The 14,658-nt window shown below is 34.7% G+C and overlaps 3 protein-coding genes across 6 annotated transcripts in view; 2 read left to right on the forward strand and 1 right to left on the reverse strand.

Moving 5' to 3' along the window:
* The window catches only part of LOC106172524 (centrosomal protein of 89 kDa), a 38,019-nt gene extending 35,594 nt beyond the window's left edge, over positions 1-2,425 (forward strand). For both annotated transcript variants that reach the window (XM_013553277.2, XM_013553276.2), the window contains exon 21: positions 311-2,425. In XM_013553277.2, the coding sequence (XP_013408731.2) occupies positions 311-473 (163 nt within the window). In that variant the 3' untranslated portion in view covers positions 474-2,425. The remainder of the gene's footprint in view (positions 1-310) is intronic.
* On the reverse strand, positions 2,359-8,021 carry LOC106172525 (kelch-like protein 26). Of its 2 annotated transcripts, none has more exons than XM_013553280.2 (7): positions 7,969-8,021; positions 7,551-7,700; positions 6,790-6,929; positions 6,292-6,498; positions 5,861-6,007; positions 5,203-5,418; positions 2,359-4,767 (listed from the first exon to the last, which is right to left on the reverse strand). In XM_013553280.2, the coding sequence occupies exons 2-7, from the start codon at positions 7,600-7,602 to the stop codon at positions 3,760-3,762; spliced, it is 1,770 nt and encodes a 589-aa protein (XP_013408734.1). In that variant the 5' UTR covers positions 7,603-7,700; positions 7,969-8,021; the 3' UTR covers positions 2,359-3,759. The 2 variants fall into 2 exon arrangements, with proteins under 2 accessions (XP_013408734.1, XP_013408733.1); XM_013553279.2 differs by having other exon boundaries at positions 7,551-7,681; positions 7,969-8,016.
* A 19-nt stretch (positions 8,022-8,040) lies between these two features.
* Positions 8,041-14,568, forward strand: LOC106172526 (cytoplasmic tRNA 2-thiolation protein 2-A). 2 transcript variants are annotated; one of them, XM_087011969.1, is made up of 16 exons: positions 8,041-8,090; positions 8,379-8,481; positions 8,894-8,968; positions 9,356-9,494; positions 9,812-9,872; positions 10,031-10,140; positions 10,518-10,669; positions 10,924-11,059; positions 11,313-11,362; positions 11,643-11,724; positions 12,047-12,138; positions 12,611-12,674; positions 12,926-13,095; positions 13,402-13,465; positions 13,738-13,799; positions 13,982-14,568. In XM_087011969.1, the coding sequence occupies exons 2-16, from the start codon at positions 8,417-8,419 to the stop codon at positions 14,025-14,027; spliced, it is 1,368 nt and encodes a 455-aa protein (XP_086868095.1). In that variant the 5' UTR covers positions 8,041-8,090; positions 8,379-8,416; the 3' UTR covers positions 14,028-14,568. The 2 variants fall into 2 exon arrangements, with proteins under 2 accessions (XP_086868095.1, XP_086868096.1); XM_087011970.1 differs by lacking the exon at positions 8,041-8,090 and adding an exon at positions 8,225-8,244 and having other exon boundaries at positions 8,380-8,481.
* The last annotated feature ends 90 nt before the right edge of the window (positions 14,569-14,658 follow it).

Raw genomic sequence — 14,658 nt, forward strand, 5'->3', positions numbered from 1 at the left:
TAGCATTTCTTTATGTAAGTACTGAAATGATTCAAATTTTGTATAAGTATTTTTTTCTGTAACTGCTAAAAATAATTTTGGCTGAACTAGAAAATTTGGATCTGAAAAAAGTTTGTTTCACTAAATGTAACTAAACATGCAAGTCTGGGAGTGTATTCATGTTCCATTCTCCATAGAAGACGGTTTTCTCAGAAAAAAAAAGGCATATTTTTTATCAAAATATCAAACATAGATTTTTAGCAATTGCCAGTAATGGAACATTTATGTGAATGTTTGTGTGGGGTGATACATGTTACATTGTATAATTCAGGAGAGTAGAAGAAGACCTGGAAACCATGTGGCAGGCAGCAACCAGAGATAACATGAGAATGAAGGAAAGTCTGCGGAAATCCTACCACAAGTCTGGTCATGAAGACAGATATCACTCAGATCACAGGGAACTGTTGCTGCTCTCTTCTGACAGTGAGAGGTGATAGCAAGGAAGTAAGGGTGTTCCGGGTTCCCTGTGTATTTCTAAGTGTATGGCTTCATATGGTACAGGGGATAAATTACTGAGACAGATGCTGACATAATAGCTTTTTGAGAGAGATTTGATATTTTTCTTTTTGTTTAGTTTCTTCTCAATTTCCAGACTCTCTCTCTCTCTCTTTCTCTCTCTTTCTCTCTCCACACTCTCTCTCTCTCTGCAAAGACTTGGCATAATTTTTTTATGGAGGTGGTGTCACTAAGGATTTGGATTTAGTAGTTAGCAGAAGTTATTGGAAATCTGTAGCCTTAAACGAGACCCTGACTGCTATATCAGTGTGTGATAAATTTTACAATACTGAAGGGAAACTGTGCAGACAAAGTACCAAACTGTGTCCATGCAATATTGTTTCAAAACATTCTACAAAATCTGTTAGCTGTAGGTAAACTATGGAGATTTTGTTAGTGAGCACATTGAGATTATTAATTGTTTTAGAATACAAGGGTTCTGCTGGTATTCAGTCATTTCAAATGTACTCCGGCAAAATCTGTATTTGATGACGGTGCGCATGTATGCTGCATGTTAAACAATTTTTTTTTTCATTTAAAAATTTGAACGGTAACCTCTTTTACTATAACGGAGTCACAATCATGTTCATTGTTGTTACTAGTTATAGTATTTACTTATTCGGTCTACTAACATGTTGTAATAATGGAATTTGATGTATTATTTTTTACATCCCATGTACCACATGTCACAAAAGAACTCCAATCTAAAGTTGGTCTGAAAATTCCATTTTAATCCGGAATGAATTCATTGGTGAAAGTTATCTGAAGTGAAGAAAATTGTCCCATTTGGCAAAGTTATAAAAAAGGCTAACAGTGGAGATCAGTAGTCACTTCTGAATCAGTGGAATTCATGTAACTTACCACTGTATAACTCGTAATATCATTTAACTCGATATCTTAATATTTGGAGATCGTTTCTTTTGTATTATCTGAAACTTATCAGAACATTGTCTTAGTTGAATCTAAGTATAACTCGAACAAATTTTACAGTCTGAAGTTGGATTTTTTTATATTATGTAATCGAAGTGGACTACAGTTCTTTTATCGAAGTAGACCAAGTCTTAATTTGACCCAGGTTCTTTGTGAAGCTGGCCCCAGGGCATTATGGGATTGTCTGCTTCAATTTTTCCGTCCAGTTGTATTTTACCAATTTATTAATCTAAACTTACTGTTTTATGCATCATATGAGATGTACTTCATTTGCCAAATGATGTTTTATTTCATTTTGAAGGATAGAATATTATGTACTTATCAGAGGCTTTTGAGAAATGTTTCATTAATGACTTTGTGATTTTGTATATTGCTTCTCTTGTTTACAAATGGCATTTTAAAATTTTACCGAATTTTTCTCAGTGATTCCTGATTACCATGCATATTCTATTAACTTATTCATTTTCTCCGTCCTCACTGGCATTATTGTGCTAATGTAGTCTTGTTGTTGTCATTTGTTATTGATATTAATGTTATGCTTCTGTCCGTCCTAGAATATTGAAATATGTAAAAAGAGAATAATTCATATCACATATTTTACCATTTATTAAGAAATAAGATATTGTTGTCTCATAATATTTAAGTTCATCTGGCAGTATTTGCCACTTGCTCAAAATGACCAAAAACTTAGAAGATAGTGTTCGGTAACTTTTGTTGTAGACCTGTAAATTCTAAGGAGTTTAATTACACTATTAGAGTATTAGTTTCACTGAGGCCTTTTTAAGCCACATACTATTAACTAATATATATATGCCTAGACAAGGAAAACAAAATGTGCTTGTACATGTTTTTTTTTCATGGGGGGATGCAGTACTTAAATATAATGGAACCAAATAAGTTTCTCGTCCTCTTTATTGATTGCAGTATCGTGGAAGAAAGCAATAAAAGATGTTTCATCTCATTTGTATAGATATAATTTTTTTCTTTATGAAATTTAGGAATATATGGAAGGACAATAGTTATTTTAACTGTGAGAACTGGAGATTACAGTATGCTGACATTACCAGACAATAAGAAAGAAAAAAAAAAAAAAAAAGAAATACAGCATCTTGCAGTGGAAGAAGAAACTATTGCTGTAAGAGATTGTGAAGAAATAAAGCAAAACCTAGTTCAAGACTCACCCTTCAAGAAATTGACAAAAAGGACTTATTTTTAAATATGATGTGGAGAAAGGGCATTGTACAAAAACATCACTAATAATAACTAAAATAGCAAAAAAATGTACCTCCACTTTTCAAACTTATTCTTAAAGTGTTGATTTCTTTAAGGGTGGATCTAAACCATATCCAACCTAAAAATTTTCAAAATAATGACCGGACGGCCCGAGTAATGCTGACCAGTGTCTGGACCAACTTTCAAGCAGCATGGTCAGGAGATACAAGAACTGTTACAACCACTATGATCCCTGTCCACCCAAGACCCGAGGTAAAGGAGAAAGGATACTGGCAAACAAAATTATGATTTATACATAAATATTAAATCATAATATAAATATTATTTTCCTGCCCTCAACAAATTTCTATACTTACCCATCATTTATCTGTTGGAGTCCCAAACTTAAAAATACCATAGATATAAATAATATAAGTAAACTATTAGCTGATGCCCACATTTACTCCATGTCTTAACACGAGCGTACAGTGACATTTTATTGTCCAGTAAGTAACTACATTTAATTATATATATAAATTACTAATTTTAATTTTGATAAAATACATTTTATGCGAGGTATTTTCCCAGTATTGCATGATGTTACTATTATTTTTTATTTCAAAAGTTATAAATTAATAATATAAACTGAACTCATTTTGATATGGGGAAAACTTAACAGAAACATTTACAGCTCTTGCTGTCATCAAAGTGTAAATTGTTTTTTTAAACCAAATTTATCATTAATTTGGTCCAATATTGTGATACAGATAAAATCTAGGATTTTGCAGAACAGAGCATGCATTAAAACAGGAAATCACTGACATGGACACAATCACATGAGAGCACACACACACGTCATATTTTCTTGTACACAGTCTTCAAGACAAGCAAAACTCTTACTTCATATAGCATCAGAAAAAAAAACAATACCTAGTGCTGACATATCAACTAACAATAAATAAATTAATGAAAAGTATTTGATGTCCTATTACCCCAGCTTAAACAAATCACTTCCTGGAGTGAGCGCAAAATGGATTCAGAGTTCCAATGAAAAACTGATCAATCAAAGTGTGAACATGTACTTCAGAACCCATACTGAGGCAAGGTGAGTATGCAACATGCACGTCCAATGCGTGGAGAATGTTTCTCCTCAACCACTGCTTTGACATCCTCGTTGGTATTATACGCGTAAATCATCTCAGAGAAATAATGGTCTCCATTCAGTCCACCGACAATATAGATGTCTGATCCTAAAACGCAGGAGCCAGACTCGCGTACGTTAAGCTGGCACTGACTACGTGACCACTGATCCACTGCAGGACTGTAGATTTCTATTGATATTGTGGGAACAGCAAATCCGTACGAATCCTCGACATTTCCACCTATAACAAAGAGTCGTCCGTTCACATGCTCCATGATATGGTTCCCCCTCGGCGCTATCATTGGTGCTTTCTGTGTCCATTTATCCTCAGAGGGGTTGTAACACATTAGTTTCCCAGTGTACCCATCAAACAGTTGCCCTCCACTGAGGTAGATGAGATCATTGCAGACGGCCCCCGCACTACCCACTGAGGCGTTTGGCAACGCGACCTTCATTTCCCACTCATTCTTAGCAACCTGAAAACATTCCATCGAACAGATAAGGATGTTCTCATCTTGCCCCGCTATGGCATACAGTGCCCCCTTGTAGGCAACCATGACAAAATCTTTCCTCGCCTCTGTCATGGATGCCAACTCATACCATGTATCAAAACGAGGATCATACCGGAAACACCTCGCTGTTGCTATTTCATTATGAGAGTTATTGTCGTACTTGCCGCCACATGTGTACATGAAGTTGTCTATCACGCAAACACAAGGGTTGTACAGTGGTATTGTGGCATCCTTCAGAAAGGTGTGCTTCTTGGTGACTAAATTGTAACTGTCCACGTTTTCCCCGTGGATCATCATGATACTTTTCTGGTCTGACCTGATCTGTGTCCGCGGTGACTGGAGGAGGGGTTGTTTACCCACCACTATGTGATAGTCCTTGGCCTCCGTCAGCAGTCGATTGCACTCCGTGTTACACTTCATTATCTCCTCCTGGCTGACCTGAATATATAGGGCAGTAAAGCTTATGAAAATCCACATTTTATTTCATCAAATCCTTCTGCATAACTTAACTCTCATAAAAAGCAAGTTCATTTATAAAAATGAATGGTGGAGTAAATTTTTACTGACCACAGGTATAAATTGACCATGGAGTGTATTGTCTTGACAACAATCCTCACTCAACTCTAAATTTCTTAGTGTATTACCATGGCAGCATACTATAAGTACTACGGCAACATTATTGACATGGCAACCATAGCTCCTCCAGTCAGTAATGATTATCTCATTACTCACAAAAACTTTGAAACTGTAAGTAGCTATGGCAGCATGTTATCATAGCTATACTTGTCACTGTTATAATAGTAACATATGATGCTGTCATAGTAACACACGCTATTGTCATAGCAACACGACATGCTACCGTGACAACCCTACCTTCTCCACCAGCTCCTCTCCAGTCAGCAGTGGCAACCGGACACGACTCATAAGCTGGGCAACTTGTGGCTCCCTCTGCTGTGGTCTGTGTCTGATCCAGCTGAGGACGATCAGGAAGAGATGGTACTCGGAGGTGACCTTGAGGTGGTTGCGGTCCAGGAGGGCGGCCATCTGGGTGTGGTTGAGACTGTTGAATTGGTCTGCTGTGGAAATGCTCTGCAGGGAACAGGGGGGAAATAGTGAAGTTTGGAGATATACTTGCCTTTCATATATGGTTGCTCACACATGAAGATTAAATATGTAAACACATCACACAAATACAAAAATACACAGCTACAGCTTATCCAATCCAATATGCCCTTGACAGCAGAGTAACTAACGAGGTCTTAAGTCTTATGTTTATATGATCAAGGTAAAGCCTGCAGGGACACTTGCTTATTTTGTATAAAAGTTGCTCCTCAGAGTATAATATGACACTAGTAATAATTATGGTTTTAAAAAAGGAAGTTCCAGGTGCCTGTAAAAACGTGTGCTCTAGTATTCATAGGTGTGTGTGGTGAACAGTGGACAAAATTAAATCTAATTTGATAAGTCACCTCCACCTTATAAAGCACACACATTTACAAAGCACTTTCAAGAAGACAATATTTTTCTCTACCTCAAAATGCTCCAGTATAAACAGCATGGCTTGCTCCTTCATCTGCAGCAGAGAGTAGAGCTCTGCTAGGTTCAAAATGTCCACACAGTTCTCCTCTGTGATAGCCATCTCTAAGTACTCACAACACAGCCTCACCACATCTGTCATCTGAAATATGGTTTATTTTCTGATCTGTAAATGGTGGGATTGTATACAGATATCTAAGAGAGGGAGAAAATCCCTCACTTGTCTCACTGATGCCAAATTAATCCCATTTTATGAGTATGAAATTCTAATTTCACTTATGATAAATGAATAAACAAAGTATTAACAAATATGTGGCTGTTAATAAGTATACAAAAATACACAAAATGAATTTTAAAAGACGTAAACTAAAATAAATGGCACAAAACAAAATAAAGAAATTCTTCAATAACCGTCACTCCTCTGACCTGTAGATGTGATGCTGCGGCCAGCACCTCCTCCACATTCTCAATACCCAGCTCCAGCTTCCCAGTGTATGCAAAGTCCACCACGGCCTGGAGTCCAGCTGCCGAGACCCAGTGGAGGTGGACACTGTCCTCTCGCGCTTCGCGCATGTCCCCCGTCATCATCACGCGGAAATAGTCACTGCATGCTGCCAGAACTGCCTTGTGTACCTGAATATAATTTAGTTAAACTGATATCTTCATGTGAAAATAGTCAAATATATATATTCAGTGACTGATTCAAGGAGACCTTAAGGTAAGTTAAATCTCACAGTTGACAATAAATTACACAGTAAATACAATCTAATGTATGTTAGGATCAGTCATAAAAAAATTAATTCCAAATCTACACTGCCTCTAAAGTAACCTGAATTTCACTGATTACTGTAAACTAGCTAGCATATATTATTAGTACATCCTTGTGGTATTTCTACTAAACAGCCTATCTCAGGGTAGTCTTACCTTGAGTGTGGTATTCTCAGCCACTAAGGAGTAGTCACACAGTGTTCCCTCCTTCCTCAACTCATTAAGTCCTAGTAACACAGTGTTGCCATGGCAAGGAGATGACAACAATGACAGGTTAGCTTGCCTGCTTGATGTACCTGTTTATAAAGTCATGAAAATACTTCATAAAAAAATTAGAAAAAATGATGACTTCGATACAAATCAGAAGTCTTTACACAACCATATAATTACTGTGCATGCAAAATTTTAGAGTTAATCCGCAGAAGTTCAATATAGAAAATAATTCCATTTCTTAGTTTTTGTGAAACTGCCAAATGTCACCATACAGGTGGACCAATCATATTTGTTGTGGGTCAATGACGTCTTAAAGCTACGACCAATTGTTGATTCAAGTTCTGTTTTGATACCAGGCAAAGTCTGAAACTTAACATGCAACATTGGTCAAATGACACCTTGACTGGTAAGACCCATAATGCTGGTATGCCAAGGACCATATAGAATAGGGGACCAACTAGTCCTACTACAAAGCTTGCCATCTAATCCACTAAAAGACACTGAATAGATATCTCATGGGGAAGTATTCAAGTGGGTCGGTCATAAGATAGTCCCCTATTCCAAATGAGGCCTTTGAATTATATTGTAAACAGAATTATCATTTGAATAATGTGAACAATAACAATCTTATTATAATAAATTGGTAAAACAAAGAACAAATATATTGAAGATTAATAAACAGACTCATTGAATGCTGCACGTACCCTCTTCCACAGACTGGTCCGGCTTCAACACTTTCCTTTTACCAGACATCATCACAGCTTGGTAACTTGGTTGCTAGGTCAATGGAAGGTGGTTAGGGGTTGCCAACCCCGAGATGCCATTTTTTTCAGCACTGCAACAGATACAGAAACCTGTTAAAGGAATCATTATCTATTCTTTAATCTTCCTATTATCTAAAATATTTAAATTTGTCGGATAAAAAAAAGAAATAGTAAGGAACTCCATATTTTGGAAAAAGCTAGGTAAAAGGACGCCCTCCAAAATTGTTGTTAAAAGAACTGCAAGTGTCTTTGGATAACATAAACTGAGTATAATTACGGCCAAATATTACATGGTCATAACTGGCTTCATAACAAGAAACAAGATGCTTAACATAAGCGGGCAGTTGTAAATAATTACCTCAAACTCGGCAGCTGTTTTTATTTCAGTGACCTACTCTTCTTTGTTTGGAGTTTCGAAGGAGACACTTTGGGCAACAACTTGCATCCGATCACATAAGACACCATTTCCGTCACATGTTGGGAAAGTCCACGCTTTTGCTACTCAGTCTTTTTGTTTTAATTAATCCGATTAGATCACCATAGGAATTCTTTGTAAAATCTCAGTCAATCGCATCAACTTTTATCGTATTCGAAAGTTCAACTCATGTATAGACCAAGACGCATTTTATTAACAGTATGCAACGTACCTGCATGTACAAGACTCAAGAGTTTGAGAAATCAAAGTTTAAACTATTACATCGTGTATCACAGTATATTTTAGTAAAAATGGTCAGTTTTTAAAATTATACTGATTACATTTTATCTTCAGAGTTCTTTCACCTTGCAAACACTTCACGTGGGTTGAAATGTGTAGCGTACAGGACGGAGAAGATGTGATACCGGAGAGAAAGAAGACTGGGAAGTTTACAGAGTGAGTTACACAATTTGTTCTAAATACTGATATACATTTTCTCAGACTCAGTTGTTAGTTATTTCTTGCAACTAGTAGGAGTGTCCTTAGCACCATATGGTTTGTATAAATTGTTCTATTAATTAAAATTATTCTGTTGTAATTTTGTAACATCTCTCTTCAACTGAGAGAGAGAAAGAGAGATGGGGGGTATAATACCACACTAAGCCACTGTGGTTCTAAAAGAACTTGTGCAAAATTGTTTGAATAGTTTAAAACATATTAAATTAAATGAAATGACATTGCCAAAGGTCTGTTCATTGCTACATTTTATTTTTAATTATTATTATTATTATTATTATTATTATTATTATTATTATTATTCTGAGTGTATATATTGACTGGTATTTAAATTAAAGATAAATGTTTACAGAGGTGAAAGACGTCCATGTATGAAGTGTGGTGAGTCAGCAGCTGTGATAATTAGAGTTAATGATGCCTTCTGCAGGTGAGTGAAAAATAATCCTTTTTAACAGAGGCCTTTCACACTTACACACACACACACACACACACACACACACACACACACACACACATTCAGAATGGAACTTCTTGCTCATGCACAATGATAAGTAACAATAAGTAATTAAAATGATTATTGGATACTTTCAACCATGATTTGTTAAATGTGTCATGATGCTTTTTTATTTTATATAATTCACAGATGCAGCAATCAGAATAAGATTTTTCATTGTCATTCTCTGACAGTTAAATTTTTTCAAAAAAGTATTTATATATTGTTTTTCTCTAAAGTTGTGCAATCTGAATAAGATTGATCTTTCAATGTTTTCCACATTTGAATTGTTTCATTAAATTCTGTTCATATATTTTCCAGAGGGTGTTTCCTCACATATTGCACTCACAAGTTCAGGTCTGCATTTGGCAAGTCAAAACTTATCCGTGATGGGGAGAAGGTTCTGGTGGCATTCTCCGGAGGTCAGAGTTCAACAGCATTGTTACACCTAATACAGGAGGTATGAGAACTTTTGGGGATCATTGCAAAACATTTAAGTTTGTGGAAGACCACAAAATGAAATAAAATAAGATATAAGTAAGATAAGAATAAGTAAAATAAAACAAATTAATCAGCCACACACTACATACTACATACAAATGACAGTTGTTAAAACTGGACCAGGTAACAATTGCTGGTTTTAATGTTTAAATTCAGAATAATTTGTTTTCTTACCATAAGTTTAAACTTGAGGTTTCTATTAACCAAAAACAACAGTAATGCCAAGAATCTTCATTGTAAGTTTTTCCTTGGAATTCTATAATTTTATTCTTTAAGGGTCTCAGTGAGAGAGCTCAGAAGAAGCTGAGGTTTATTCCAAGTTTTGTCTTCATTGATGGTAAGTTGCAGATATGATTGTTGCTCTCAGATATAATTATTTTTGGCGAGGGGGGAACAATAAAAATATTAAAAAAATTCCAGTCTCCCTTAGACTTTGATCTGGTATTGTTTGTATGGATAAGTTGTTAACAATATTCTTCACTGTTTGCATTCCAGAGGGAGCAGTTCTTAACCAAACTCAGGAGGAGAGGTCAGAGACGTGCCAGCAGGTGGCGGCACTGTTGCAGCAGTCTGGGTTTCCATGGAACATCATTTCCTTGGAGAAGGTGTGGAGAAAATCAGTCACTTGCGTAAACCGTTATGTCTCAGCAGTGTGAGAGCAATAAGTCAATTGTTGAAAATGTGACCAAATTATCAGATGTGTTTAGAAGACATAAAGTAAAGTTGAAGAAAATTGAGATGATTTATGCAAGGATGGTGAGACTGAATATTTAGTTGTATTGATGTAGCCTTTTTGAACTCATTGTGGCCTCCAGTTTTATGAACATCAGACCAAGAGATTGTTTTGACTCTTAGACCGAAATTTGTGGTCTGCTTCAATTTTGGATATATCTGTAGTAGCCTACTTTATCAGAGTGATAATTTGTCTTTAGTATCAGCAATTCCTTTCTTTTTATGAAACTACTGTGATATCTCATTCTAGATCATGCAAGAGAGCAATTCACTAGAAAAGTTTGAACTCTCTGAACAGTTTGAATCTCTCCATGTCAGTGAGAAGGATCAGGAAGAGTTAAAGTCTCTCTGGAACTCAGTGAAAACTCTCAGTGCCAAGGAAGAGATGATCAGAACTTTGAGGTGTTTATTTTTATTTAATTTTTTTGGTTCGTTGCATCGAATATTTTGTTTCAAAAATGTTTGGCTTCATGTGTTTATTTTATCTCATATTCTTTACTAAATCAGGGGCAAAAACAAGATAATGAATTTTTTCTTCCAATGGATTCATTTTCTTTTAATTTAACAGCATCTCATCGTTTGTTATTTGATATGAACATGTTCTCAATCACTTACCTGAAGCTAGCAAGTTCAAAAACTTTTTTTCTTTACCCAAGATCTAGGTTACTAGTTTCCATAGCAACAGCAGGGGGATACAGCAAAGTCCTGGTTGGTGACACAGGGACCAAGTTATCAATCCGTCTGCTTTCTGATGTGGCACAGGGAAGAGGAATGCATCTGCCTTTTGAAACAGTCAGTTTATGCAAGCTTTGTCATTTGATTCCAACAAAAGCAGACTAGAACATTTTGTTTCTGTGATAAATTGACCATACACACTTAACTTGCTTCTCCAACAATATAGGGCAGGATGGGATTGTTCATACGTGATTTATCAACTTGAAGGTTTTTCGTAGATAATGTCTTTTTACTTCCTGACTTTAAGAATGGCTAAGTATTACTTCTTAGTTCAGAATTGTGTTGATTCTGAAATATCACTATTTTTAAGGGTTTTGCAGATTGCAGGCACCCTGAAATGAAAATAGTAAGACCAGTGAGGTGAGAGTTAGTTTTCAGATTTTTTATACCTGTGGAAGTTTTGCATGACCTTAAAATAACCCAGCAGATAAAAAAAGCTAAATTGCTTATGATTCTCAGAATTCCTTTACCATATTGAATTTATTTAATAAGACATTATTTTTTAAGTGTTTCAAATATGAAAAATTTAGGTATGTAGAAAAAAATTGAATATTATTAACAGAAGTTTAAGAGATCAATGTTGAAAATAATGATGTAAATAATTGTATAATTTTGTTACAATTATCATAATATTTTTCAGAGATTTTACTGCCAAGGAGGTGGCCATGTATAATGCCTTCCATAATCTTCAGCCTCTAGTTTTACCTGCTTTAACTACAAAGGTAAAATGTCCATCAGATATTTATCAGTATGTTTAATTTATTTCAAATTGATCATTGAAAAGTATTGTTTGAGCACAATAAGTGAATAGATGTGTAGATAGTCTAAAAAATAAATAAAAATAGATAAATAACAAGACAAATCAAAGTGAAGAAATATAGAAAAGAATAGGAGTAAATAATAACTATATGATAACTAAAGACAGAATAAAAAGGAAAAATATGGATGAAACCTCTGTGATTTCATTATCTCAGCTCCGATTATATATCTGTGATCATTGTATTTCATGAGGCTCAGTGTGATATTTGATCATTCTGTTCCTAGGCAGCATCCAATGCCAGCATAGAGAGACTGACGGAGACATTTGTGACAGGTCTACAGGCTGACTTTCCTTCCACAGTTAGCACTATATTCAGGTACTACTATCATGTTGAAGGTCTCCTTTGTTTCTGCTTTTGTATTTTTTAGCACATTTGTCCTTTTAACTTTTTTCTAAAGATGGTGGAACAATGTTAATATTTTTCAGAATAGTTTTGTTACATTTAGGATTCCTTATGTTAAATCTCAGGAATGAGTTGTTATGGCAATGGATGTCTGATGTCATGGTAATGGATAACTGTTGCCATGGTAATGGGTACGTGTTGCCATAGTTATGAATAACTATTACATGTACCCTTATGGAAATAGATATGTTGTCATGATTGAAGATTATCAATTAATTAACCTCAGGTTTTCTGGTAAATACTAACAGTACACTAAATCGTAACAGATATAGTGTTGTCATATTATATTTATTAAATGATATGAATACATATATTTTTTAATTGAGTTAATTGCCAGTTGAAATTATATTGATGAATTAATGGTGTTAATTGTATTCTCTGTTAGGACGGGAGAGAAGTTATCAGTAGAAGACATGGACAGTGAAGTGGATAGGTGTCAGTTTTGTCAGGTAGTAATATTTTGATATTCAAGGAATGACTTGTCAACAATAAAATTGATTTATTTCATTATTATTATTTTATTGTTGTTGTAGATGTTGTTGTTATAATTATGAAAATTTGAGAAGATCAAAGTTCATGAAATCCAATCGGTATCTATTGGAAGCAAGCAGGAAGTAGCTTAATATATTAAATGAAAAATTATTTTTAATGTACAGAAATGGATATCATTACTAATCAGCTGACTTGTTTGCTGTTTCAGGCCCCTTTGGATACAAATGTCCCAGCATCCTCTGCGTTAAATGCCACGCTGTTCTCACAAAGCCTCTCTCAGAAGTCGTCCACCTCCACAATAGGTGGAGCCAGTAACTGTGATAAGACAGATTCATGTTGTGGAGAAGGTGACGGCAGCTGCCAGACACAGGACTTCAGGTGAAGATATTTATTTTTATTTTTTATTATATATTTATCTCTTCTCAGACAAATATTTGGCAATAACTTAATTTAGTCATTTTAATTTGTAGATGACATGGCATGGGAAGTTCTCTCTTTTGCAGATAATTGATAATTCTCAGTAATCAAAAAAGCCAAAAATTGGATATTTTATTTTTAAATTTAAAAATGTGATCAATTTATTATGATTGTAGTATACAAAGAATGAGATTTGTGCTTTAGTTTTAAATAATGTTCATACTATATTATTATGTAAATTTTATACATATTTTTTTAAAAATTCAGATTAACTAAAGAAGATTTGGCTGCTGTCCTTTGCTATGGATGTCGACTTGTTATTAAGGACATGGTAAGAGTTTCTGTCACTGAAATTGGTAGAAAATTTAGTCCCAATTTAATGTAACAAATACCTTGATCTTTTTTTGTGTGACATTACTTGGTCCATTTAGAAATTTTATATCATAATACTAAGTGCTTCCTAAGATTGTTGACAAGTTCTCACCTAATATAATCTGATAAAAAAGTCAGTTGGATTTTCATTTAATATTATTTGACACCTCATACTTGGTGCATGCTGCATTTGGAATAATTTCAGATGTGAATATATTTCTTTTTTTGCAGAACTCTGTAGATGACCTTCTTCCAGCAAATGTTTTACAATCTGCTGCAGCTGCAGTAAGAAGGTACATTGATTTTTAAAGACTGATTTGGGTTTAAAAAAAAACTTTGGTAATTGAAATGTACACAATATTATCAAACAGTGTGCAAGAATGTTTCAGTTAGATAAGTCATTGGTATCCATACTTTTCAACACATTTTGATATGTTTTATATCAATAATCAGCAATTTTCATGAACAATTGTAGGAAGAAGATGAAAGATGAAATACAAGATTTCCTTCTTCCAAGCTGATGCAGCAGTTTTGCTTCTTAGGCAATTAAAAAAAAAAGCACAGACAAGTGATTTAAATTAATGTAAGAGAAATCTAAGCAGATGAAGTAGTTTCTTCATTTTTAAGTGTGGAGGAAAAATGCTGGTCACGAGCATTTGAACGCTGTCTGAGGCCATTTTCACATTGAGTGGAGTATTTAAATGGAAGGATCCACTTTAATAGACTGTCCACAATTAAACTTCTTGATGTTTAATTCATAAAGCCCAAGTAAGTGTACACCTTAGTGGATACAGGGGGTTTCAAAAAGTTGAACTTGTACTACAAGTCTAGTTATCAGTGGGTCAATTCAAATACTGACAGATAACCATTTGTTTTTAACATGTATAACAATATGACAACATATAATACAGGCTGGGTTCAATTTTGTAGTAGATTTTTAAATAAAAACGTCTAATGCTTCTGAAATGTATTTTTGCACAAACTGGATCAGGATTTTCAAATGAGATTGTACAAAATGGTTGTAGTACAATTTGTATTTAATAAATTATTTTTTCCTTTATACATGCTTTGTAGCTTTCTAATTTTATCCAGGGTACACTTGATATGTTGAAAAGGGCATTTTCTGATTCCTTACAAAACAAGAGAGTGAAA

The sequence above is a fragment of the Lingula anatina genome, chromosome 4 (assembly GCF_051362555.1).
Source record: "Lingula anatina isolate TDL-2025a chromosome 4, LinAna3.0, whole genome shotgun sequence".
Lineage (NCBI taxonomy): Eukaryota > Metazoa > Brachiopoda > Lingulata > Lingulida > Lingulidae > Lingula > Lingula anatina.

Bases quoted from the DNA above. Each gene is read 5' to 3' on its own strand.
- LOC106172525 (XM_013553280.2), bottom strand. From the start codon at position 7,602: ATGATGTCTGGTAAAAGGAAAGTGTTGAAGCCGGACCAGTCTGTGGAA. The intron at 6,930-7,550 runs GTACGTGCAGCA...CTTTATAAACAG, and splicing joins GGACCAGTCTGTGGAAGAGG to GTACATCAAGCAGGCAAGCT. The intron at 5,419-5,860 runs GTAGAGAAAAAT...TGTTCCCTGCAG, and splicing joins TTATACTGGAGCATTTTGAG to AGCATTTCCACAGCAGACCA.
- LOC106172526 (XM_087011969.1), top strand. From the start codon at position 8,417: ATGTGTAGCGTACAGGACGGAGAAGATGTGATACCGGAGAGAAAGAAG. The intron at 13,466-13,737 runs GTAAGAGTTTCT...CTTTTTTTGCAG, and splicing joins GACTTGTTATTAAGGACATG to AACTCTGTAGATGACCTTCT. The intron at 13,800-13,981 runs GTACATTGATTT...GAACAATTGTAG, and splicing joins GCTGCAGCTGCAGTAAGAAG to GAAGAAGATGAAAGATGAAA.